The sequence below is a fragment of the Nycticebus coucang genome, chromosome 1, assembly GCF_027406575.1.
Source record: "Nycticebus coucang isolate mNycCou1 chromosome 1, mNycCou1.pri, whole genome shotgun sequence".
In the NCBI taxonomy this organism is placed as follows: Eukaryota; Metazoa; Chordata; class Mammalia; order Primates; family Lorisidae; genus Nycticebus; species Nycticebus coucang.
In genome coordinates, this window is record NC_069780.1 from 65349128 (window position 1) to 65376378 (window position 27251).

Here is a 27251-nt window from a genome sequence, read left to right on the forward strand (position 1 = left end):
TCATATATTTACATTGTGTCTTGGTTTTTCAAGACTGAGTCATATTTAAGACATGATTTATATATTGTAATGGTTTGACAATTTACCAGCTTTTACTATATGAAGGTAGACAATTGTATGGTGAGATATTTGTAGAACAGGGGGAGAGTATGTGGCTAAACTTGTGAGGAGACAAAGGAAAAATAAACTTCTGCAGGTCTCTTTTGTACAGAGTTAGGAAATACGACTCTTCAATAACTAATTTGTTAATGTGCTCTTTGTGTTGAAGAGGTGAGAGAGAGTAATAATTCTCTGTTAGCTTTCTTTTTTTTTTGCCCACATATACAATATACTTTTTTTTTTGTTTGTTTGAGACAGAGTCTCAAGCTGTTGCCCTGGGTAGAGTGCTATGGCGTCATAGCTCACAGCAACCTCCAGCTTGGGCTGAAGTGATCCTCTTGGCTTAGTTTTTTTTTTTTTTTTTTGTAGAGACAGAGTCTCACTTTATGGCCCTCGGTAGAGTGCCATGGCATCACACAGCTCACAGCAACCTCCAACTCCTGGGCTTAAGCGATTCTCTTGCCTCAGTCTCCCAAGTAGCTGGGACTACAGGCGCCCGCCACAACGCCCGGCTATTTTTTGGTTGCAGTTTGGCCGGGGCCGGGTTTGAACCCGCCACCCTCGGTATATGGGTGAGCCACAGGCGCCACCCCCTCTTGGCTTAGTTTATCTATTTTTTTTTTTTTTTTTTTTTTTTTGTAGAGACAGAGTCTCACTTTATGGCCCTCGGTAGAGTGCCGTGGCCTCACACAGCTCACAGCAACCTCCAACTCCTGGGCTTAAGCGATTCTCTTGCCTCAGCCTCCCGAGTAGCTGGGACTATAGGCGCCCGCCACAATGCTCGGCTATTTTTTTTTTTTTTTTTTTTTTTTTTTTTTGGTTGCAGTTTGGCCGGGGCCGGGTTTGAACCCGCCACCCTCCGTATATGGGGCCGGTGCCTTACCGACTTAGTTTTTCTATTTTTAATAGAGACCGGGGGTCTTGCTTTTGCTCAGGCTGAGGATTTGTGAGCTTAAGCAATCCACCTGCCTCAGCCTCCCAGAGTGCTAGGAGTATAGGCATGAGCCACCCCTCCTGCTACAATACGCTTTTTACTTTCACCAAGTTTCACTTTATACTTTCACTGCAATTGTTTGGAAATAAAAACAGTAAAGGTAAAATTTTCTAAATTTTTCTTCTTTTCCTTTTTAAATATCTTTTTTTGCTGGCCAGCCAGATAGTAGGTTGTTTTATGTTCATTTCTAAAGTGGGCAATACTGGTAATGTGACATTTAGTAATGTAATCATGATAAGAGTTTTTAGTACCGGGCGGCGCCTGTGGCTCAGCGGGTAGGGCGCCGGCCCCACATGCCGAGGGTGGTGGGTTCAAACCCGGCCCCGGCCAAACTGCAACAAAAAAATAGCCGGGTGTTGTGGCGGGCGCCCGTAATCCCAGCTACTTGGGAGGCTGAGGCAAGAGAATCGCCTAAGCCCAGGAGTTGGAGGTTGCTGTGAGCTGTGTGACGCCACGGCACTCTACCAAGGGTGATAAAGTGAGACTCTGTCTCTACAAAAAAAAAAAAAAAAAAAAAGAGTTTTTAGTACCAAAGAATACCAGAATTTGTTGTTTCTAAAATGATGCAGTTTTCCACATCTTATTTCACTGTTTCTAAAATGTGATTTCCCCTCACATTTGAACATATCCAAAATCATGTTATGTATGAAATGTCATGATTTCCCTGAATGTGTTTTGAAACAATATGTGTTGACTTTTCCTCAGGATTCCTTATTTCTATATCTGATTAATTTTTCTGTAAATTCCAAATTTTGGCCCTACAAGTAAGGCCAATAAATCATAATGACTATTTTTTATTTATGCTTTGTAAAATACCCATAAAATTAGAAAACATTTTTCCTCTTTTCTGAAAACTTAATGTTTCTCTTAAATCTCTCTTTTAATCTATTGATTTTTTAATGACAGATTTCTGACTACCTCTGTTGTTTCTATAGGTAATAGTAATCTCAAAAAATCATTTTAAAATAAATTTAAGGAAGTCGGAAATGTAGGCAATTTATGTGTATGTTATAATCATTGTAGAGTGAATTTGACATAACTTAGGTTCACAGAAATTGTCTGTTTTCAAGATAACATTTCTCATATTTTAATGAAGTGGTTATATAAAGTCATCCCCTGGAAAGAATAGTAATAGAATACATCTTCTTAGAATATGAATTACTGGGTTTCATTCTAATCAGATGTACATACATTTTATATATATATATATATATATACATATATATATATATATACACATATATATATATATATATATTTTTTTTATCTAGGAGAGCTCCTGAAAATAGTCTAGAAATATTTTTAATCTTCACAAACCTGGAAAATGTCTCAATAATCTCCTTGAAAATTTTAATTCTTAGGATGATGTAGCATTTATTTATGAGATTATAGTTATCTTTTGTTGTTAATTATTTTTAATGTTTAATTCCTTTCTTTTATTATTTCTTTTTGTTTTTAAAAATAGAAACCCTGGCTATGAAAGGATTAACATTGAACTGTTTGGGAAAAAAGGAAGAAGCTTATGAATTGGTTCGTAGAGGTTTGAGAAATGACTTGAAGAGTCATGTGTGTATCCTTTTTGAGATATATTTAAGGATTGAGTGGGGTGTTTTGAGCTAAGGCAGCAGTTTGAGAATCAGAAGTTTGAAATTCCCCTTATGCAACTCTAGAGGAAATTGTTCTGTCTTAAATAGAACAACAGCAACTACATTCATAATACATTTTTTGTATGCCTACCATATACCATGTTTTAACATTACCTCTATCTCATAGATAAATATCCTTACAAGTAACTGTGAAAGCTTGTTCCACTTTTAAAAAGCGGGGGCATTGTATCATCTGAATGTTTATCACACCCACCCTACTTCATATGTTGAAGCCTATTCACCAGTGTGATGGTATTAGGAGGTGTAGGGTCTTTGGGGGAGGCAAATAGGTCACGAGGGTGAAGCCTTCATGAAAAGATTAGTGCCCTTATAAAAGAGGCCCCAGGTAGCTTGTTTGCCTTTTTAGCCATAGGAGGACATAGCTAGAAAATAAATAACATCTTATGAAACAAAAAGCATGCCCTGACCAGACACCTAATCTTTTGCCACCTTGATTTTTCTAGCCTCTAGAACTGTGAGCAGTAAATTTCTGTTATTTATAGATTACCCAGTCTAAGGTATTTTATTATAGCAGCCCAAATGGAATAAGATAGGCATGCAGATTTTATCATAATTATAACTTTAGAGAAAGATATAGAAGAAGGAATATTAGGCAATATAGTGCGCTGGTTAAGAGCACAGGCTTTTGGAATATAGGTTTGGAGTGTGCTTCACTTAGGTTCGAAACACAGCTTGGCTTCTTTCTCACTATGTGATCTTAGGGTTTAGTTTCTTGATGTGTAAGATGGGAGTAATCATACTCACCTCATTGTGCTGGTATAAAGATTTAATGATGGACTATATAACATAGTCCCTGATAAAGCTAAGTAACATAATAGATAAATTTTATTTTATTTAAGGAAGTATGAGGGTGGGAACAAGCAGAAATGTATGAGGGAAGATAGAGAAAAAAAATGTGGGTTTCTTTTTTTTTAAATAGTCTTTAACAAATATTCCTGTGCCGACTTTGTGGGCTAGCACAATTATAATAGCTGAAACATTTGGCAAAATTTCAAATGTTTATCAGGCCCCTAACACAGTACAGATTATATATGGAGTTTGCTCTCAAGGAACGTAGAGTCTAGTGAAGGAAGATAGCTTCCCAGAAACATGTACAGAACATTTTTGAGTATGACATAAAATGTTAATTGCTTTTTCAAGGAATTGTCAATAATTCAGGAAAGCCAAAACGTGTGAATTAAGGAGTGACCAAAAACTTAGAAAGGTAAGCAAGGGCTGTTTTTAATAATTGTGTAGTGTTCTGTATGTATTGCTATGATTTATTTAATTGGATGCCTTTTGATGGAGAGGCATTACACACACACATATATATGTATTTTTTTGAGATTGTCTCACTCAGTTGCCTTGGGGTTGAGTGCTGTAGCAGCATAGCTCACAGCAACCTCAAACTGTTGGGCTCAAGCAATCTTCTTGTCTCAGCCTCCTGAGTAGCTGGGACTACAGGTGCTTGGCTAGTTTTTCTATATTTAGTAGAGATGGGGTCTTACTTTGGTCATTCGGTCTCGAATTCTAGAGCTCAGGTCATTCACCTGCTCTGGATTCCCAGAGTGCTAGGATTACAGGTGTGAGCCACCGCATTCAGCCTTCATACTTTCTTCTAACTTTTTAACAATGCTAAATTCTTTGAAAGTAGGATTTTTAAGAGGTGAAGATTGGAGGCAGTTAATAAGGTTTTATACTCAAGAGAAATGAAGTCCTGATAGAAATGAGAGGGATTGGGAGCCAGATTTCAAAGGATGATGTTTCATAGGTTTTAAAAACCATGTTTCAGCCAGCTGAGAGGATTTTGTCAAGCTTTATTTTGTCATTTATCTTTTGAAAGCAAATCAAAAAAAGTTCTAATATTAAATATGTATTATAAAGTTACACATGCCATTGTAGACATTCTTTTAGTGACTTTTACTGATCTATGGCCTAAAAAATTGTTAGATTGAAGTTTGAGCCTGATTTGAGGGGGAAGCTTTGTAAGTTTCTGGAAAGGGAGATTTTTTTTCCTTTTTATTATGTGTGTTTTGGAAAGATTAATTTGGTAGGAGAAAAGAAAAGAAGAGAGACTGAGGCTAGGTGGATTGGATGATTTATGGTAATCAAGATCTAAAGTGAAAAGGACCTGTGTTGTAATTAGGAAGTGGGATATTTTCTTCCTTTCTATATTTTTTACAGCCCACTGTAATTTTGCTTGCTTATCTATGCCCATTTACTAGACTTTAAGTTCTTTGAATGTAGGAGACTGCCTTTTGAACACATCAGCTATACCCTAATTATTAAGAATTTTTCTTTCTTTTTTTTTTTTTTAACTTTTCCTGGTTTTTATTTAATTTAATTTTTTTTTTTTAATTGTTGGGGATTCATTGAGGGTACAATAAGCAGGTTACACTGATTGCAATTGTTAGGTAAAGTCCTTCTTGCAATCATGTCTTGCTATTAAGAATTTTTCATATTTATTTGTTGAATGGATGTTTTTATTTTATTTGTGATTGAGTTTTAGGAATTTTGTGCTGCAGTAAGGCTGTCTTAAGGATCTTGTTAGCTAAAGAAAAGATCTACCTGCTTTTATATGTGTATAATTAAATTCCACAAAACCCTTCTTTTCCTTTTCCTTTTAATAATAAAGAGAACTGTTTACATTATTGACTAATTTAACTTTGTGCCAGCCAGTGAGCATTTCATATGTTATCCCATTTAGTTGTCATCAGTATGATTTGCTACTTCTGTTCACATTTTATATATGTGGAAACTTAATGAGACTGACTTGTCCAAGATTATAGAGCCTAGTAAGGCAAGGTAACACTAATTTTTTCTTGCTCCAAAAGCTGTGCTCTTCCATTGCATTAAACTGCCTTCTATGCTTGTATTTTTCCCTACCCACTGTCTTAAAGCTTATAATTTTATAAATGGCTATAGTTCTCCAAGTTTCTTGAGAGATCATTTGTAATAGGAATTCTTGACTTGTAGGTTGTATCCTTAACTAAATTTATTAGGTTGGCATGTTTATGGCCTTCTTCAGAGGTCAGACAAGAAGTATGATGAAGCCATTAAGTGTTACAGAAATGCACTAAAATGGGATAAAGACAATCTTCAAATTTTAAGGGACCTTTCCTTACTACAGATTCAAATGCGAGATCTTGAGGGTTACAGGGTAAGTAAAATAGAGAATTGTTTTATTCTGAGGGGAAGCTATTATTTAAAACTTAGTATACTTCCTGATGAAGAAATTTTCTATTACATTTCAAAGTAACTTAATTGAATGCTTTTTTCCTCCTACCATAGTGGGTTGGTTGTGTTTATGATTGGAATAATCAGACCTTTAAAATCAATTGTTTTGTTGTAAGGAAGATTTGGATTACTATATAGGGTTTAATTTGGTAAAAATTAGTATTAATACTCAAATAGACAATGCCTTTGGTATTAATATGCAATTATAACCTTTACTACCCATGTTTTTCTGGAAAGCAAATATTTGTTTTATATCTAGTGAGACTAACATGTTTTTGTAGCTTTAGTTTAATCTGTAAATCAGTCTTGGATGTTCCTCTCTCACAGTCTTCATTTTTTTAGTGGGGAGGGGATGGGACAGAGACTCACTTTCTTGCCCTTGGTACAGTGCTGTGGTGTAACAGCTCACAGCAACCTCAAACTCTTGGACTTAAACATTTCTCTTGCCTCAGCCTCCCAGGTAGCTAGGACTGTAAGTGCCTGTCACAACACCCAGCTATTTTTTGTTGAAATTGTCATCATTGTTGTTTAGCTGGCCTGGGCTGGGTTCGAACCTGTCAGCCTCAGTGTATGTGGCTGGCGCTGTAACCACTGTGCCTTGGGCACCCAGCCATTACTTTTTTTTTTTTTTAATTCAATAGTAGTCCCTGCTGAATTGTTTCCTATATATATATATCTTCACTCAATTATTGGTCACTGTTTTTTTAAAATCCTTGAACAATTTTTTTCCTTTATACCATCGTTTCCATCTTCTATCTTTTCTTAGAATAAATAGATCAGGAAATAAAGAAGGATATCTGGTCTTAAGTTTTTAATGAGTAAATTATAAGATCATCGTAGAGGCTTCACTGTGCTTTTTTCCTCCTCTCCCTTCTCCCCTCCCTTCCCCTCTTTCCTCCCCCCTTCCCCTTTCCTCCCCCATTGCCTTTCTTCTTCCCCTTCCTCTGCCCCTTCCCCTTCCTCTTCCTGGGACCTAGTCTCAGTTGCCCAGGCTGGAGTGCCATGGTGTAGTTATAGTTGTTCATCAATCCTCCTGCCTTAGTGTCTGGGACTACAGATGATCACCATCATGTCCAGCTAATTTTTTTCAGGCTTTTTTTTTTTTTTTTTTTTGGAGATGGGTCTTGCTCTGTTGCCCAAACTCCTGGCCTCAGGTGATCCTCCTGTCTCAGCTTCCCAAGTTGCTTGGATTATTGCATGAGCCACCGTGTCCATACATTGTGCTTCTTAGCAAATATTTCCTTGTCTCTGTAAAGCTACAAAACGTGGATGTTTGAAACTGTTTTTGATAATCATTCCTTGCATTGTGGTCCAGAATGCTTAGTGTTGTGGAGTAAATTAATATGATCTTTAAAGGATCACTTGCTTTTTAACTGTAAGCCTAAGAAAAAGTGTTTTTTTCTCCTTTAAGGAAACGAGGTATCAGTTACTTCAGCTTCGACCTGCACAGAGAGCATCATGGATAGGTTATGCTATTGCTTACCATTTATTAGAAGATTATGAAATGGCAGCAAAGATTTTAGAAGAATTTAGGAAAACACAACAGGTAATAACCAGAAGCCATTTTGCTAGGTCTAATTCTAAGTATAACTAAAAGAAAGAATTGTACATAGTCTATTTTTTTAAATTTTGAAATAATTTCAAACTTATTGAAAAGTTGCAAACACAATACAAAGAACTCCCAAAGGAATTCACTCATATTAACTGTTAGTGTTTGACACATTGGCTTTAAAATCCCTGTGTCTATTTAAATTTGTTCCCCTAAACATTCGAGTGTAATTGAAGATGTCATGATCTTTTACTTCTAAATGCTTCATTGTATATTTTCTAAAAAATAACTGTGCAGTTGTCAGTTCTATAGAAAGTATATGTATTATATCTATAGATTATCAAAATTAGGAAATTTAAAAGTAGTAGATTATTAGCTAATTAGCCCACTTACAAAATTTACTAGTTGTCCTAGTTTTATTCTTTTTTAGCATTTTTCCCCACTCTAGCATACACTTTAGAATCATACCTAGCATTTAGCTATCATTTCTCTTCAGTCACTTTTATTTATTTTTTTTTTAGTTTTTTGAAACAGAGTCTCACTTTGTTATCCTCTGTAGAGTGCGGTAGCATCATAGCTCACAGCAACCTCCAGCTCTTGGGCTAAGGTGATTCTCTTACCTCAGTTCCCAAGTAGCTGGGTCTACAGGCGCCTGCCACAACGCTCTGCTATCTTCAGTCACTTTTAATCTGGAACAGTTTTTAAGACTTTCTTCAGAATTTGTAACATATTTTTTAAAGGGTCATAGGGTTATGTTTTTGCACAATGTCCCTTAATTTGGATTTGTCAGATGTTTCTTCATTGTTAGATTAGTTATATAGTTTGTCAGGAAACCACGAAAGCGTTGTTGGGTCCTTCTTGGTTCATTATGTCAAGAGGCACATGACATCTCTTTGTTCCATTTGATTATTTGGTTAAGGTAGTATTTTTTTTTTCTATTTTTTTCTCTATGTTTAATACACAACTGGACACTGTGAATAATACTTTGTTCATCAAACTATTATTACTAGTTTTAGCCTTCATTGATTGTGATTCTTGTGTGAATCATTTATTACTATGGTGGTTACAGAATGGTGATTCTCTAACTCTGTCACTCCTTCTAGATTTATATGGCATTCTACGGTCATACATGTTTCCATTCTTCTGAATTTATTATATGTAAGGATTTATGGATTATTATTCAAGGGATTATAAATTAAAGTTGTTATTTACTTAGTTGCTCCATAGACACATATTTAGGAATTTGTTTTAAAAATTCGTTTTATCATTAAGATGTTACCTTTTGACTTCTTACATGTTTTCAAGTGTTGTAAACAATTTTCTGATGTGAAAATTCTTACTGTTAATATTCCTTATATCCATATACAGACATCCCCTGATAAGGTGGATTATGAATATAGTGAACTACTTTTGTATCAGAATCAAGTCCTTCGGGAAGCAGGTCTTTATAGAGAAGCCTTGGAGCATCTTTGTACCTATGAAAAGCAGATTTGTGATAAACTTGCTGTAGAGGAAACCAAAGGTATTTTTAAAAAATTGTTATTCTAATATTTAATTATGACAGAGAACAAGGCTGAAAACTCATTTCTAGGGTGTCCTCAAAGTCACACCCCTGAAGTTACCAAATGTAGGGAAAATGGGAAATTATAGCTAAGTATACGCTTACTTACAAAATATTCATTACAGATTTTTATAAAAGGTGGCCAACCCTTAGAGAATATTTTGTAAAGTTTCAGCCCAAACTTTCGGGGGGTGGGAGAAAATCTGTTTTGTTTTTTTTTTTTTTTTTTGAGACAGAGCCTCAAGCTGTCGATCTGGGTAGAGTGCTGTGGCATCACAGCTCACAGCAACCTCCAACACCTGGGCTCAAGTGATTCTCCTGCCTCCGCCTCCCAAGTAGCTGGGACTACAGGTGCCCACCACAACGCCCGGATGGTTGCAGCCATCTTTTTTTTTTGGCCGGCCCGGGCTGGATTCGATCCCGCCAGCTCAGGTGTATTAAAAAAATCTGTTTTTTGATTTTTTTTTTTTTCTTTTCTTGAGACAGTCTCACTATGTTGCCCTGGGAAGAGTACTGTGGCGTCAAGCTCACAACAACCTCGAACTCTTGGGCTTAAGTGATTCTCTTGCCTCCGCCTCCCAAGTAGCTGGGACTACAAGGCACCTGCCACAGTGCTCGGCTATTTTTTGGTTGTAGTCGTTGTTTGGCACGCCCAGGCTGGATTTGAACTCGTCACCTCTGTTGTATGTGGCTGGCACCCTAGCCACTTATCTACAGGCGCCAATCTTGTTTTTTAATTTTTTAAAAGAGGGCAGAGCCAGCTGCTGTGGAGAAACTGGAAGTGAGTCAAGTTGGCAGGGAGTAGGGATGTGAATTATCTGAGCGTTCAACTTCCCCTAGTTGTTCCTTCCAGGCCCACCTGGTCCCCACATCTTCTCATTTCCTCTTCCCACTTATGTCTGTGGGGGGAACATAGCCACACCCGCTCTGCTGAGAACCCTGGGAGGCTTATTTCCTAGGAAGCTAGTGTGAGGGGGCAGGGCTGCCCCTGTCTGCTCCAGGTTCCTGATGTTAAATCTCTGCCCTTCTGGGCTGCCTTTTCTCTTGGGGAGCTGGCCCCATTCTGAGGCCCCCCCCTGGACACCATACTGAAGGAGGAATCCTTATCTGATGATACCTCAGTAAAGAATTGTGCATTTACATTTCTGTTTAACAGTGACTTCCTTGAGCCATCTACACCTTAGGCGAGGCGTCCTCAAACTTTTTAAACAGGGGGCCAATTCACTGTCCCTCAGACCGTTGGAAGGCTGGACTATAGTTTTTAAAAAAAACTATGAACAAATTCCTATGCACACTGCACTTATCTTATTTTGAAGTAAAAAAACAAAATGGGAACACATACAATCACACTGCCTCATGTGGCCCGTGGGCCGTAGTTTGAGGCCCTTAGTAACTTCAGAATGAACTATACCAGCCTTTTTCAAATGTGCAAATCGTACAAATCACCTAGGGGACTGGGTAAAATGAGAGTCTTAAACCACACCCAAATGCATTAAATCAGCTCTCCAGGATAAAGACCTGGGTATCCATTCTATTAACAAGCATCCTAGATCAGTGGTTCTCAACCTTCCTAATGCCGCAATTTATTTTCATTGTTAAAAGGGGTTGTGACGCACAGGTTGAGAACCTCTGTCCTAGATGGTGCGTTCTCCTGGCAAATTTGGGAAATTATACCAGCTCATAGGCTCAAAATTACAATCTATGGGCTCAGGTATCAGCAAGCTTTTGTGCTTCACTGCCATTTACTTTTGTAGATAGACACTTCATGGGGACTGAGGCCCGTGGTTACAACAGTGGGATACTAATAGAACCGGGTTTCAGAACCCAGTGTTCCATACCCCAGTTCAGGGATCTTCCTCCTCAGTGTACTGTCGTAGGGCCTCAGAATGCAGCCACCTGTGCAAGAGATGAGACAGCCTGGAAAAGGTGGGAATCTACCATCAGGAGCCTATAGTAGACAGGGACAGCCCTGGCCCCTCATACGAGCTTTCTTGGTATAAGCCTGCCCGGGTTCTCAGTGGAGTGGCCGGAGCAACATTCCCACCAACATAACATGGGTGGAAATAGGAAATGGGAGCATGTGGGGATGAGACATTGGGGGTGGTTGGGTACTCGAGTCATCCAGACCATTCTCACCTGCCTTGGCTCACTCCCAGCTTCTCCATAGTGGTTGGTTCTATGTTTTGCACTAGCACCTCTTGCATGAGGAGGAGGTTATTACTGCCTGGCTACTTTTCTGATAATTGCTAATGGTTGTTGCCAGCAGCAGCTGTATCTGGTGTGAGGTGTGATCTGCTAGACAGGCTGGAGGCTCCTACTACTGTGATGCCTGCCTAAGGAGGGGGTGCACTTATGTTATTCCAGGGTATTCTTTTGCACATGGATTTTTTTTTTTTTTTTTTTGGAGAGGGGATAGAATCTCACTGTGTTGCCCTCCGTAGAGTGCTATGGCATCACAGCTCATAGCAACCTCCAACTCTTGGGCTTAAGCTAGTCTCTTGCCTCAACTTCCCAAGTAGCTGGAACTACAGGTGCCTGCCACAATGCCCGGCTATTTTTTTGTTGCAGTTGTCATTGTTTAGCTGGCCCAGGCTGGGTTTGACCCCTCCGTGCATGTGGCTAGTGCCATAACTTCTGTGCTATGGGCACTGAGCCTGCACATGGATATCTGTATTGCTTTGTAGAGTTAAACTTTTAACAAATAAGCATAAATGAAAGAATTAAGAACATTTATATATATACACAGAATTAGTACTACCATGTATAATGTGCATCTTTATATTTCTCTCAAAAGCCCGGGCAAAAAAGTGCACGTTTTACACAGCAAAATATAGTACCTTCTGAAATGCTGGTTTGTCCTTTTTAGTCCAAGGAACTGAATTTTTCTAGTTTTAAGTTCTTTCGGCTCACTTTGAAGTTTTACACTAGAAAAGTATAGTGTGTGTTTATATGCACAATGAATATTGCCATTGTTTGCTGGATGAACTGGATTCAGAGAATAATGCTACTTGTAAGAGAACCTTGACTCGGCGCCGGTAGCACAGTGGTTATGGTGCTGGCCACATACACCGAGGATGGGGGGGTTCCATCCTGGATCTGCTAAACAAAAATAAATAAATAAATAAATAAATAGCTGGGCATTGTGGCGGGTGCCTGTAGTCCCAGCTATTTGGGAGGCTGAGGCAAGAGAATCTCTTAAGCCTAAGAGTTTTGAGGTTGCTGTGAGCTGTAATTCCACGGCAGTCTACCTCAGAGACATAATGAGACTATCTCAAAAAGAAAAAAGGGAGAACCTGGAAGCGTAAGACTCTAGGACAGGCGTCATCAAACTTTTTTTTTTTTTTTTTTGTAGAGACAGAGTCTGACCCTATCGCCCTCAGAAGAGTGCTGTGGTGTCACACAGCTCACAGCAAGTCATCAAACTTTTTTTTTTTTGTAGAGACAGAGTCTCACTATACCGTCCTCAGGTAGAGTGCCGTGAAGTCACACGGCTCACAGCAACCTCTAGCTCTTGGGCTTATGTGATTCTCTTGCCTCAGCCTCCCGAGCAGCTGGGACTACAGGCGCCCGCCACAACGCCTAGCTATTTTTTTTTTTTTTTTTTTGTGGTTTTTTTTTTGGCCAAGGCTGGGTTTGAACTTGCCACCTCCGGCATATGGGACTGGTGCCCTACTCTTTGAGCCACAGGCGCCACCCACCGGCTATTTTTTTTTGTTGTTGTTGTTGTTGCAGTTTGGCCAGGGCTGGGTCTGAACCCGCCACCCTCGGCATATGGGGCCGGCGCCCTACTCACTGAGCCACAGGCGCCGCCCAAGTCATCAAACTTTTTAAACAGGGGGGCAATTCACTGTCCCTCAAACCATTGGAGGGCCGGACTATAGTTTAAAAAAAAAAAAACTATGAACAAATTCCTATGCACACAGCACATATCTTATTTTGAAGTGGAAAACAAAATGGGAATAAATACAATTCACACCGCTTCATGTGGCCTGTGGGGCACAGTTTGAGGACGCCTGCTCTAGGAGCTTAGTTGCGAACTGTAAGCTCTAAGACAACTCTCTTGCATTTGAATTAGTCACCCCTTTGTAGTCAGTTAATTGTAAAGGGAGATTTCTGACTTTCTGGAAAGATCAAAAGTCTGGACAAAGCTAGTTTGGGTTCTTTATTTGGTTATTGTGTAGCTATATGACAAGGGCAAGGCTTGGTTTCTTTATGGAAATTACATGAGAGATCATTTGATTCTTCTTTTTCTTTTTTGGAGGGGGAGAGATAGTCTTATTATGTCACCCTTGGTAGAATACTGTGGCGTCACAGCTCACAGCAACCTCAAATTCTTGGACTCAGCGATTCTCTTGCCTCAATCTCCCAAGTAGCTGGGATGATAGGCGCCTGCCACAACACTGGTCTATTTTTTTGTTGCCATTGTTGTTTTAGCTGACCTAGGTCGGGTTCGAACCTGCCAGCCTTGGTGTATGTGGCTGGTGCCCTACCCACTGAGCTACGGGTGCCACCCTCTTACTGTTTTTTTAAGAAACCAGATGTAGCTCTGTCTCAGGCTGGACTTGAACAAGGGCTTAAGCAGTCCTTCCTCTTTAGCCTCCCAAGTAGCTGGAACTACAGCTCATGCCAGTGTGTCCTGCTGTAGGTTATTTTCTGTGTTTTCAGTAAGGCCAACTTTTGATTAGTCTGAAGCAGGCTTTTTCAACTATGGCACTGTTGACATTTTAGGCCTAAGTTGTTAAGGGTAGAGATCTCTTCAGGTAGGATGTTTACCAGCATTCCTAGCTTCTCCTATTAGATAGTAATAATGTCCACCAATCCTACTGTGACAAACAAAATGTCTTTGAATATTGCCAAATGTTCTCTGGATGGTAAAAGTGCCTGGTTTGGGAACCATTAGTATAGATATTAAGAATATGGATCTTTTTAGCTAAAGAGCTTGGGTTCAAGCACTAACTCTAACACTGTCTGAAAGACCTTTACTTAAGCAAGTTTACTTAAGTTCTCTCTGTTTTTTTTTGTGATTTTTGGCCGGGGCTGGGTTTGAACCCGCCACCTCCGGCATATGGGACCAGCACCCTACTCCTCGAGCCACAGGCACCACCCGTTCTCTCTGTTTTAAAATGACGAAAATAATAACTTATCTCATAAGAGTTCTGAATACTGAATTAATGTATGTGATGCATTTAAAAGTCACTGGTACACAATAAGTACTCAATAAGTGTTTGTATTTATTTATTTATTTGAGACAGAGTCCTACTATGTCATCCTAGGTAGAGTGCCATGGCATCACAGCTCACAGCCACCTCTAATGGTTGTGCTTAAGCGATTCTCTTGCCTTAGCCTCCCAAGTAGCTGGGACTACAGGCGCCTGCCACAACACCCAGCTATTTTTTGTTGCAGTTGTCATTATCGTTTAGGTGTCCCGGACCGGGTTCGAACCCACCACCCTCAGTGTATGTGGCCGGTGCCATAACTACTGTGCTACAGGCGCTGAGCCCTATTTATTTATTTTTTTGAGACAGAATCTCACTATGTCGGGTAGCACCTGTGGCTCAATGAGTAGGGCGCCAGCCCCATATACTGAGGGTTGCGGGTTTGATCCCAGCTCTGGCCAAACTGCAACAAAAAATAGCCAGGTGTTGTGGGTAGGCGCCTGTAGTCCCAGCTACTCGGGAGGCTGAGGCAAGAGAATCACCTAAGTCCAAGAGATGGAGGTTGCTGTGAGCTGTGATGCCATGACACTCTACCGAGGGTGACGAAGTGAGACTCTGTCTCTAAAAATAAATAAATAAAAAGAATAAAAAATAAAAAGAATCTCACTATGTTGCCCTCAGTAGAGTGCGGTGGTGTTACAGCTCATAGCAACCTCAAACTCTAGGGCCTAAGCAATTCTCTTGCCTCAGCCTCCCAAATAGCTGGGACTACAGGTGCCTGCCCCAACACCCAGCAATTTTTTGGTTGTAGTTGTCATTGTTGTTTGGCAGCTGGGCTGGGTTTGAATCCACTATCTCCAGTGTATGTGTCTGGCGCCCTAGCCCTGAGCTACAGGGTCTGAGCTGCATTCGTTTTTATTATCAAATGGTGTGGTAGAGAGTGATGGGTGCAAAGGTGAAGTGGTATGAAAATAATCCCTTTGATGAAGGGAAGCACGTTAAGGATACCAAAAAGTAATCCTGAGCAGTGTTTGAAGCTTCTTTGGCTTTGGAGCTCAGGTATTTCTAGTGAAGCCTCTGTCTCTTTCTATTTATCTAACTTGTTTCCTCTCATGAGAAAGTATAGAACGAATAAAGAAGTGTAATGATCCAGGCTTTAAATGTAGTAAACAAGGAAGCCAAGGACTTAAGATTGATTTTGATACTTGGGGTTTGTTAATGTCATTCAGGCATTTGATCGGTCATGTAGCCCAGGGAAAGCAAGCAGTACATAAGCCTGAAGAAAAGGGAATGATTTTTCTCTGAGATCAAATGGTAGAATTAGTGAGATAAGAAGGAGAAAGGAAAAAAAAAAGTTAAGTGTGAAAGTAGGATTTTTATTTGCTTGTTAGAAGAGATAAAAAGGCAAAGATTATTAGACAGTTTTGAATGTGGTTGGATTATGGGCTACTACAGCCCATTTGCTTTATAGTTGATTAAAGGATCATAAGGTTATGATACTGGATTGTGTCATTAGTTTGGATGTGGTAGTTGTTGTTATGATGTCAAGAATAAGTGTTAAGTAGATGGTAGCTTGGTGACATTGTTCAGTGAAAGTGGCCCGAGGGGCAAATTCCCTGAATAAATTAACAATGTGAACAGGATGCCATTTCTTCTTTTTTTTTTTTGCAGTTTTTGGCCGGGGCTGGGTTTGAACCCACCACCTCCGGCATATGGGCCCAGCACCCGACTCCTTTGAGCCACAGGCACCACCCCGAGGATGCCATTTCTAAATAATGTAACTTCACAAAAGAAGGGGACAGTAAAATAACTTGATCTAATCTTAAGGGAATTGATACCAGATCCATTTACTTCCCAACATTGATTTGTAAAGAGATTTTAAGAGAAAATTTGAGAAAAGTTAAAATTAGAATGTTATTCTCAAATATTTAATTTTTTTTCCTTTTAAACCAGGGGAACTTCTGTTGCAACTGTGTCGCTTGGAAGATGCTGCGGATGTTTATAGAGGATTACAAGAGAGAAATCCTGAAAACTGGGCCTATTACAAAGGCTTAGAAAAAGCACTCAAGCCAGGTAGTGTTTAAAAGTAATTTTTTAAGTTTTAATTGCTAATGTTGTTAATGACAACTAGAAAAATAATGATTAAGAATTTGTTCAAACTTTGAATACAAAATTACATTTGCAAACTTTTGTTTAATATTGCAGATTAAGCACATTTGTCAACCTCTTTTCTACTATAGATTCATAGAAATGATTAAGAAAAGAATTTTAGAAACAACTTTAGAAAAAATGTGCACATGCATGATAGCATCAAAAATATGAAAGGGAAATTTTCTCTGACAGAATTGGAGATATCTCCCCAAAGGAAAGAAGCAAGTATTATCTTTGTACGAAGTTGTGACTGCAGAAGTGACCTACCAGTATCACATAAACATAGCCATGCTGAATGAGCAGCACTGTTCCTTTGTGGGAAGAGGGGTTAAATTTCCATCACTCAACACTTGGGTCCAGAGACTTTCTGTGTGCCCATGCTCCTCATACCCCCACTACCCTCTCCTTTAAATGGAGTCTTCTTGTTGGGGTAAGCCCATAAAAAAATGGCCACTATCCTTAGCAGAGCTGATCTTATTTGTTTCCATCAAGGCTGATAGTGAGCCGTTGATATATATACAAGAGAAATCTTTTGCTGCAAATTACTTGGTAACAAAGATTCTTAAACTGTCACAGAAACACCAGCAAGGACCAGTTAATCATGACTGCCTGCCAAAGGGAGAGTAGAGATGATTGAAGAATCTAAAAATGGATAGAAGGAATTATAGCTCTGAAATATGAATAGTTATGAAAAGTACCAATTAAGAATATGCAAATGGAGTGGCGCCTGTTTCTCAAAGGAGCAGGGCACCAGCCCCATATATCGGAGGTGGTAGGTTCAAACTTGGCCCTGGCCAAAAATTAAAAAAAAAAAAAAAAAAAGCAAAATGAAAAAACCTACTTATTGAAATAAAAATTGCAACAACTGAATAAAATAGAGGCCATTTAGCTGAGGACAAATTAGTGAAGTGGAAGATTAAACTGAGGCAAGCTCTCAACTTTTGCACTGAGAATAAAAGAGAAAATGTAAAAGAAATATGGAGGGATGAAAGGGGAATTCAAGACCTCCAAAATAAGTCAGAAGAGAGGAATTAGAGGAAAGAAGCTTAATTAAGAAAATAGTAAGAAAAGCAAAATGTGGAAACGTGGTAACTAAAACTTTTTCAGAACATAAAAGTAAAGGCATTCTCAGATTTTGAAAGCCTGCCTAAAGCAGACAGGATAAAGAAAATTACATATTTTATGAATATGAAATGTCCAGAAAAATAATGGCTGGGTGCAGTGGCTCATGCCTAGAATGCTAGTAATTTAGGGGGCTGAAGTGGGAGCAGTTTGAAACCAGCCTGGGCAACATAGGGAAAACTCATCTGTACAAAATTGTTAAAATTAACTGAGTGTTGTGGCTCACCTTTGTAGTTCTAGCTATTTGGGAGGCTTAGGCAGAAGGGTCACTTGAGCCCAGGAGTTAAAGGCTGCATCACCGCACTCCATTCTAGGTGACAGAGACCTTGTCACTAAAGAAAAAATAAATAATGAAAAAAAGATTCTAAAATGATTGTCAGTATCCAAGTATTTGGGTGGTGGGATTACAAATGTTTTTTCCTCATCTTTAAATTTTCTTCTTTTGTCTTTTCTTTTGTTTTTTTGAGACAGAGTCTTACTATGTCACCCTCGGTAGAATGCCGTGGTGTCACAGCTTGCAGCAACCTCAAACTCTTGGGCTTAAGTGATTCTTTTGCCTCAGCCTCCCAAGTAGCTGAAACTACAGATGGCTTCCACAACGCTGGGCTATTTTTTTGTGGTAGATGTCATTGTTTGGTAGGCCTGGGCTAGGTTCCAACCCGCCAGCCCCCGTGTATGTGGTGGGCACCCTAGCTACTGAGCTACAGGTGCCAAGCCATAAATTTTCTTTTTAGTTCTAGAAAAATAAACGGTTTATAATTACATATAATTTTTTTTTTTTTTTTTGCAGCTAATATGTTAGAACGGCTAAAAATTTATGAGGAAGCCTGGACTAAATATCCCAGGGGATTGGTGCCAAGAAGGTTGCCATTAAACTTTTTATCTGGTAAGTGAGAATAATTGCAAAGGAAATAAAATGTTATTATGGTTTAAAGATTCTTTTCATAGGCGGGTATGGTCACTGGTGCCTGTAATCCCAGAACTTTAGGAAACTGAGTCAGGAGGATCACTTGAGTCCAGGAGTTCAAAACCAGCCTGGTAACAATAGGAAGACCTGCCTCTACCCCCCACCCTCCACCAAGTTACTAAAGTTTTCTTTTCTTGGTTTTAAATATGAGTATGTGTATTAAGATTAGACGCATTATTAGAATTGTCCAACAACTCAAGTAAATTTAAGTTACGAAATATATGTTATTAAGTATAAGTTAGTAAATCTAGTTGGTAAATGTAAACCAGCAGGATTTTTCTCTTCCAAGGTGACAAGTTTAAAGAATGTTTGGATAAGTTCCTAAGGATGAATTTCAGCAAGGGTTGCCCACCCGTTTTCAATACTTTGAGGTCATTATATAAAGATAAAGAAAAGGTAAAGTAAAATATCATGGACTTTTGTTGCCTATCATTCTTTTGCTCTGGATTTGGAATGAATGGTTGATTGTTGATTATTTTTGCACAATAGTACATGTTTTATGAATTTGGTGTCAGACTTTGTAGTCTGCTCTTTAAATGCTTCTAATATCTCTTTTCATGTTATTTGTCTTTTTAGCCCAGTAACTTGGTGCTTGTTTTCTTTCCTTTGTTTCTGCTATATAGTGTGGCCATAAAGTTGGTGTGCAGTTTTCAATTGCATACAAACTTGATGGTCACCCTGTTCTTTCATGTTCAGTGTAGGTTATGAAAAGTTGGTAAAGTAGTGATTTCTCCAACATTTTTTCTTTTCTTTTTGTAGAGACAGAGTCTCACTGTACCGCCCTCGGTAGAGTGCCGTGGCGTCACACGGCTCATAGCAACCTCTAACTCTTGGGCTTACATGATTCTCTTGCCTCAGCCTCCCGAGCAGCTGAGACTACAGGCGCCCGCCACAACGCCCGGCTATTTTTCTGTTGCAGTGTGGCCGGGGCTGGGTCCGAACCCGCCACCCTTGGCATATGGGGCCCCGGCGCCCTAGTCACTGAGCCACAGGCGCTGCCCTCTTCAACATTTTTTCTAATCCTTGTTCAAAAGTCAAGTTCTGTCAGAAAAGTTTGTATACTGTCCTGGTCAACTTAGTTTTTCAGCTATAATATTCAAAATGCTTATTTAGAGAGTATTTTAATCTTAATTTAGATTAATTTGCATGTAAGCACATTGTCACAAAGACGTGATTAGAGAATAAGAAAAATGAGACAAATTAAATATACTAAACACTTTAACCTGAAGCACATCATTTACTTGCCAGTCTTTCATTGAGAGGCCTGAGGTATGGGCTTTTTTGATTGCTTTTTCACTTCTTTCCATTGCATAATATCACATCCATAAAATATGATTTGTTATTTTCAGTTTGGGGAAAGTGACAACTCATTCTCCTATGCCTCAAACCCACTTAGACTTACTCTTTCGTGTCTCAGTTTTACTAATGTTTTCCCCTGAGTTGTGAAATTGAGAGTTGAATATTATCATCTGCTTATGGGTTTTCTCTCTTTACATAGCACTTAATATTTGATTTTTAAAGAGTAAATGTTACTTGTAGGTGCTATTTGTGTGATTTGAGATAAGAAGGAATCAAGATGTAACTCTTGTCTCCTGATTTTTGGTTTAGTTGATGCTGCATTTTCTAGCAGGGAAAAGGAGTTTACCAGTTAGTTTTTATAAAGTTATGTCTTAATATATACTTGCACAAATATCTGACTCATTAAAAATTTTTAGCCATAGGTTAAGAGATTTATAATGGGTATATATGTGTTGGAGTGTTTTATATAGTTCTTTAATAGAAATTGACACATTTTGCACAAGAATAGTAACTATTTTTTCCATTGAAGTGTACTTGTGTGTTTGTACTCTAGGTGGCAATCATAGAAGAATTAGTAGTAGGTTATGAAACCTCTCTAAAAAGCTGCCGGTTATTTAACCCCAATGGTAAGTGCTTAAGTATTATGTTTTAAAAACATCTTGAAAATTTTAATATATTGAATATGAAATTTTTAGTCAGTAGGTTGGTATTAATTATTTAGGCAGTAAGTATAATGCATTTAATTTTTTTCCTATTGTACATTCTGTGATATTTGGTTATATGAGAATCACGTTAGTTTATTGGGAATAATTTTTTTTTTATTTTTTTAAAGTCTCAAGCTGTCACCCTGGGTAGAGTGCCATGGTGTCACAGCTCATAGCAACTCAAACTCTTGGGCTCAAGTGATTCTCTTGCCTTAGCCTCCCAAGTAGACTACACGTGCCTGCCACAACACCCAGCTATTATTTTTTGTTGTTACTATAGTTGTCGTCATTGTTTTAGCCACCCAGGCTGGGTTTGAACCTGACAGCCTTGGTGTATGTGGTTGGTGCCCTACCCACTGAGCTATGGGCACCGCCCTGGGAAAAAAAGTTATATAAAATTTAGGACATCCAGGCCAGGTGCAGTAACTCATGCCTGTAATCCTCGCACTCTGGGAGAGTGATGCGGGCAGATTGCCTGAGCTCATGGGTTCGAGACCAGCCTGAACAAGAGTGAAACCCCGTCTCTAAAAATAGCTGTGCATTGTGGCAGGTGCCTGCAGTCCCAGCTTCTTGGGAGGCAGAGGCAGGAGAATCACTTGAGCTCAAGAGTTTGAGATTCCTATGAGCGATGGCACCACACATTCTACTGAGGGCAACAAAGTGAGACTATCTCAAAAAAAAAAAAAGAAAAAGCAATTTTAGACATGTGGAAAACCAGACATAATAATTTTATGACACTCTAGCTCAGCTTTAATAATTTTTAATTCATTATCAAACTTACTTTAAAATCTATATCCTCACTACTTTACTCCTGTCTTATTCTTAAGGAAATTCCAAACAGTGCATTATTTCATCCATGAGTATTTCTAAAGATAAGGACTTAACCTAAAACATAACCATAATACCATAATCATATTAAAATTAATATGTAATATCAAATATACAGTCCATGTTCACATTGCAAGTTCTGTTATAAATGATATAATGATATATATTATTTGCCTTTCCTTTCCTTTTTTGAAGTTTGTTTTGAAGATCCAGATGAGATTTATACTTTGAGTTGGATTGATATGTCCCTAAATCTCTCTCTCTTTTTTTTTTTTTTTGGGGGGGGGAGACAGAGTCTCCAAACTCTAGGTAGAGTGCTGTGGCATCACAGTTCACAGCAACCTCAAACTCTTGGGCTCAAGCGATTCTCTTGCTTCAGCCTCCCAAGTAGCTGGGACTGCAGGCACCTATCACAACGCCCGGCTATTTTTGGTTGTAGTTGTCATTTTTGTTTGGTGGGCCTGGGCTGGATTCAAACCCACCACCTCCAGTGTATGTGGCTGGCACTCTAGCTGCTTAGCTATGGGTACTGAGCCTCCCTAAGTCTCTTTTAAAATCTATACATTTCTCATCCATCTCTTTTCCTGCAAATTATTTGTCAAAGAAATTTTTTTCTATTTTTTATTTTCCCAGTCTAGAGTGTATTGAATGTACCCCATGTATTGCTTAACAGATTCCTTTGTCCTCTGAATTTCCTATAAATTCATAGTTGTCTGTAGAAGTGTGCTGTCTAGTATGATAGCCATTAGCCACATGGGCTAACAAATGTGTTTTAAGTTCAATAAAATAATAAATTCCATTGCTCATTTGCAGTAGCCACATTTCAAGTGTTGTTCAATAGCCAAATATAGGACAGGGCAGATACAGAACATTTTTTGTCATTGTAGAGTTTTCTAATGGATAAGTCTCACTAGAGGTTTGAAGAGATTCAGAGGTTTTTTTTGGTGATTTTGCTTTGTGTGTGTGTGTGTGTGTGTGTGTGTTTAAGCATTAGAGAAGTGAGCAAGAGGATTTTGCAGATGGTGGTGTATTCTTCTGTCAGCAGGCATATAATACTTGTTTTATATGTTAGCAACAGTTAGGAATTACCAACTGGTGATAATTCTTATCATTCCTTATTATTTTAAAAGAGAAATTTCCCTTAATCTGTTATCTGCTTACCCAATATTTCATTTGTATAGGGAAAGCATGATTTATAAATGTGGTTTTTCTTTGTTTCCTACTTTTGTAGTTTTTTTACCAGTTTTCAAAATAATGAATTGATTTAGTAGTATCCTATAAGATGACAAATACATTTTAGAAAGTATTATGAATTCATGCATTTAAATAAGCTTTAAATCTCATACGGTTCCATTCTTTACATACCATAGTAGCAGTTGATAGCTTCCTTACTGTTTAGTAAGATAAGATATTACAGTTTATTTTGTGTGCTGCCATTGTAGATCTGGAATCAGTTATTTTTCCAAGAAGTTCTGTTTCCTATTATGGGAGAACCCAGTGTGGGACCTGGGGTGCTTGTTGCTTTTGGGTTGGTCATTGTTTCTAGATCTCAGGTTAATTTTAATAGTATTTTTTTAAAGGCCTTACATGGTTTCATTGGTTAATCATCATGATGTTCCTTTGATTATCAGCATTTTCCTACATATTTTACAAATGTGGAAGAGGTTCAATGACATGCCCAAGAATATGCAGCACTTTTGTTGCAGATCTATCAGATGGGGAGTTGGTGAGTTCCACTCCTGTTGTTTGTCCACTGAGCAATCCTGCTTTTACTAGAAAAAAGCAATCCATTGCTTTCTTTGAAAGCAAATAACAGTTCTCAGACTTTAGTAATTTGTATTAAAGAAGAATTTTTTAATGTAAGGTTGTATACTTGCACATTTTCTTTCAAATATATTAAAATTAAATCATGAAATAAAATACAGAATGAAGATTTTTTATTTGTCATCACATTTTTGAGTATAGTTTTTATTCAACATAAATTGTACATTTTTGCATCTTCAGCATATTAAAATCTAATCCAATCACCAAAGTTCAAAATAACCACATCATGAATATATTTATATGGTTTATTGTAGTAGCTAGAAACTCAATTAAGCAGAGTTTTTACTATTTTTAACTTCAAATTAGTGGAAAATTTCTTTTTCCCTCATAAATGATATCCTGATCCATACACTCTCCCAGATCTAGTATAGCTTGTCTTCTAACGCCTTTATTCTTCTTTTTAGGTAGTTGATATCTTTGTTCTTATTTGTCTGCCATATTTGTTATATGAAGTCTTACTATATGTAAGGCATTGTGCTAGAGCCTATAAAAATATAGAGCAGAAAATGTCCCTTCCAAAGATCTTACAGTTTTATAGCTATATACGTGAATAAAATACTTTTCTTAATTAATATAGGGACCATTTTGGGGGGATACTCATATATGTAATGCCTAATTTGGTTTCTTCTCTCTTTCTCCTTCCTCTCCTGCTTTTTAAAGATGAAGGAAAGGAGGAACCACCAACCACATTACTTTGGGTCCAGTACTATTTGGCACAACATTATGACAAAATTGGCCAGCCATCTATTGCTCTGGAATACATAAATACTGCTATTGAAAGTACACCTACGTTGATAGAACTCTTTCTTGTGAAAGCTAAAATCTATAAGGTAAAAATCGTTTTTCCCTTTTCTTGTAAGGCAGTGAGACTTATCATAAAGTTTTTCCTGTATTTTATAGATTCTAAATTAAAAAAAAAAAGACATTTGATGATTCAGAAACCATGGAATAACTAGTACATTTCTTGCTTTGATAACTTTTAGACGTGAAATGGTCATACTAATTTGATGTTTCATCTGTGTCTATAAATACTTATATACACGTAGTTATCCATATGGTTGGTCTCTTGGGTTTTAGGAGTAAGAGTACAGGTGATCTAAAGGTAATTATATTTGCTGTGCAGTGTGTTTCTATTGACATTTGACTTTCATAACATTAATGTCTGGTAATGTTAATGAAATCAAACTGTGAAGATTCTATTATGAATTCTACATATTATTATATTTTTTGAAGCCTCAACTCCTGAACCATGCTTTAGAATGTTTATCATATATTCCAGCAACATATTAAAGTAAAATTGGCTTTTCCCTATCTTATTGCAAATAAAATTTAGTAATCAGAGCTCTTGAGAGAATGATTGTAAAACAATTTAAGTAATTTGATGGCCGGGCATGGTGGCTCACACCTATAATCCTAGCCTAACACTCTGGGAGGTCGAGGTGAGTGTATTGCCTGAGCTTACAGGTTCAAGATCAGCCTGAGTCAGAGAGAGACCCTGTCTCTACAAACAGCTGGTGTTGTGGTGATGGGCGCCTGTAGTCCCAGCTACTCGGGAGGCTGAGGCTAGAGAATCGCTTTAGCCCAATAATTTGAGGTTGCTGTGAGCTATGATGCCAGCACAGCACTCTACTGAGGACAACAAAGTGAGACTCTGTCTCAAAGTAAAAATAAAAACAGTTTAAGTAATTTGAAAGCCAGGTTATGTTCATCAGTTCTAGGGCTTTACCAAATGGGCGAGGTAGGGGAATTAGAATGAATGTCATTGGGGAATGTCTACCAATGATCATAATTAGTCCCATATTTCCTTTTGGGTAGAAATTTGGCCGTGCACTTTCCTTTTATGGTGAATAATGTTGTTCTGAACTTAAAAACTTCTATTATTATTTATTCTTTGATTTTATATATATATAGATTTTTTTTTGGGGGGGGGTCACCTTCAGTAGAATGCTGTGGGTTATAGTTCACAGCAACCTCAAACTCTTGGGCTCAAGCAATCCTCGTGCCTCAGCCTCTTGAGTAGCTGGAACTACAAGTGCCCACCACAATGCCTGGCTGTTTTTTAGAGACAGTCTTGCTCTTGCTCAGGCTGGTCTCTAACTCCTGAGCTCAGGCAATCTACCTGAGTATTGGGATTATAGGCATGAGCCACCAGGCCCAGCAGATTTTACAATTATTTTTGAGTATTTTTTACTGGGTATCAGGCACTGTTGTAGGCAATGGGGATATAACAGTAGACAAAACCATTCAAATAACTCTTAACTGTCAGAGACCAGTGATCTTGATAGCCAGAAAAGATCAGAACTTAAGTTATGGAAGAATGCATGCATCTCAATTGATTGGCATCTTAAGAGTCAAAAGAATACCTTTTCTTTCATTTGTTTTTTAATTATTTACCAACAGGTAATGAATTAGCTACATGGTAAAGTTAGCATACTTACTTGTTTATTTTACTTTTGTACCTTGTAAGCATGCTGGGAATATTAAAGAAGCTGCGAGGTGGATGGATGAAGCCCAGGCCTTGGACACAGCAGATAGATTCATTAACTCCAAATGTGCAAAGTACATGCTAAAAGCCAATCTGATTAAAGAAGCTGAAGAAATGTGCTCAAAGTTTACAAGGGTTTGTACAGTTAGTTTTCTTACTTATAAACAAATAGGACATGAGCCAGTTATACTTGTATACCTTGGTTATTTTTCAAAGTATGTTTTTTATATATATTTTATTTATTTATTTATTTTTGCAGTTTTTGGCCAGGGCTGGGTTTGAACCCACCACCTCCGCCAAATGGGGCCGGCGCCCTACTACTTTGAGCCACAGGTGCCACCCTGTGACAGTCTCACTATGTTGTCCTCAGTAGAGTGTGATGGTGTCATAGCTCACAGCAGCCTCAAACTCTTGGACTTAAGCTATTCTCTTGCCTCAGCCTCCCGCGTAGCTGGGACTACAGGCGCCCGCCACAACTCCCAACTATTTTAAGAGATGCAGGTCTCGCTCTTGCTCAGGCTGGTCTTTAACTCATGAGCTCAGGCAGTCCACCTGCCTTGTCCTCCCAGAGTGCTCCTCCCAGGTGTGAGCCACTGCGCCTGACCTGTTTTTATTGTCAGAATAGTTGAGTTTTTTTTTTTTTTTCTTTTTACCTTTTTTTTTTTTTTTTGAGACGGTCTCAAACTGTTGTCTTGGGTAGAAGGCAAGTGCCCGCCATGATGCCTGGCTGTTTTTTTTTTAGAGATAGGGTCGTGGCATCACTCTTGGGCTTAAGCAATTCTCTTTTCTCAGCCTCCCAAGTAGCTGGGACTACAGGTCCCAGCTGGGTACCCACCACAATGCCCAGCTATTTTTTTTGGTTGTAGTTGTCATTATTGTTTGGCAAGCCCAGGCTGGATTTGAACCTGCCAGCTCCAGTGTATGTGGCCGGCACCCCAGCTGCTGAGCTACAGGCGCTGAGCCAGTTGAGATTATTATTATTATTTTTTTTTTTTTGTGGTTTTTGGCCGGGGCTGGGTTTGAACCCGCCACCTCCGGCATATGGGACCCGCGCCCTACTCACTGAGCCACAGGCGCCGCCCAGTTGAGATTATTTTTAATGACCTCAGCTGCTAAACAGATTTTTATTAAATCACCTTATCAGAAAAAAAAAAAAACTGGAGCCAATATTAGTAAAACACATTTTCTTTTTTGATCGCTGTACAGTGATATTTTTAACTCTGGTTTATGTTGACTTATGTTCAGATGAATTTTTTTTTTTGTTGTTGAGACAGAGTTCTACCCTATGCCCTGAGCAGAGGGCAATGGCATCATAGCTCACTGCAACCTCAGACTTCGGCTGTGGGCATCCTGCTGCCTCAGCCTCCGAAGCCGCTGGGATTACAGGCGCTCGCCCCGGCGCCTGGCTGGGTTTTTCCATGAGTTGGGGTCTCACTCTCGCTCAGACAAGCCTCGAACTCCTGAGCTCAAGCAATCCTCCCTCCTCAGCCTCCTACAGTGCTGGGATTACAGGCGTGAGCCACCGCACCTGGCTGTTCAGATGAATTTTTAAGGGTTTAAAGGAATTAATGTTTTTTGAGTACCTGCCATATGCTAGTGTTTTAATTCTTATGTTAATTCCTACCCTCA

At 38.7% G+C, this 27251-nt stretch overlaps 1 protein-coding gene across 2 annotated transcripts in view; it reads left to right on the forward strand.

The window, feature by feature from the left end:
* Positions 1–27251, forward strand: part of NAA15 (N-alpha-acetyltransferase 15, NatA auxiliary subunit) — a 112473-nt gene that overhangs the window by 55323 nt on the left and 29899 nt on the right. For both annotated transcript variants that reach the window (XM_053581400.1, XM_053581425.1), the window contains 10 exons: positions 2559–2663; positions 5742–5899; positions 7388–7522; positions 8894–9047; positions 16196–16315; positions 18306–18401; positions 18772–18878; positions 20335–20407; positions 23798–23967; positions 25605–25757. In XM_053581400.1, the coding sequence (XP_053437375.1) occupies positions 2559–2663; positions 5742–5899; positions 7388–7522; positions 8894–9047; positions 16196–16315; positions 18306–18401; positions 18772–18878; positions 20335–20407; positions 23798–23967; positions 25605–25757 (1271 nt within the window). The remainder of the gene's footprint in view (positions 1–2558; positions 2664–5741; positions 5900–7387; positions 7523–8893; positions 9048–16195; positions 16316–18305; positions 18402–18771; positions 18879–20334; positions 20408–23797; positions 23968–25604; positions 25758–27251) is intronic.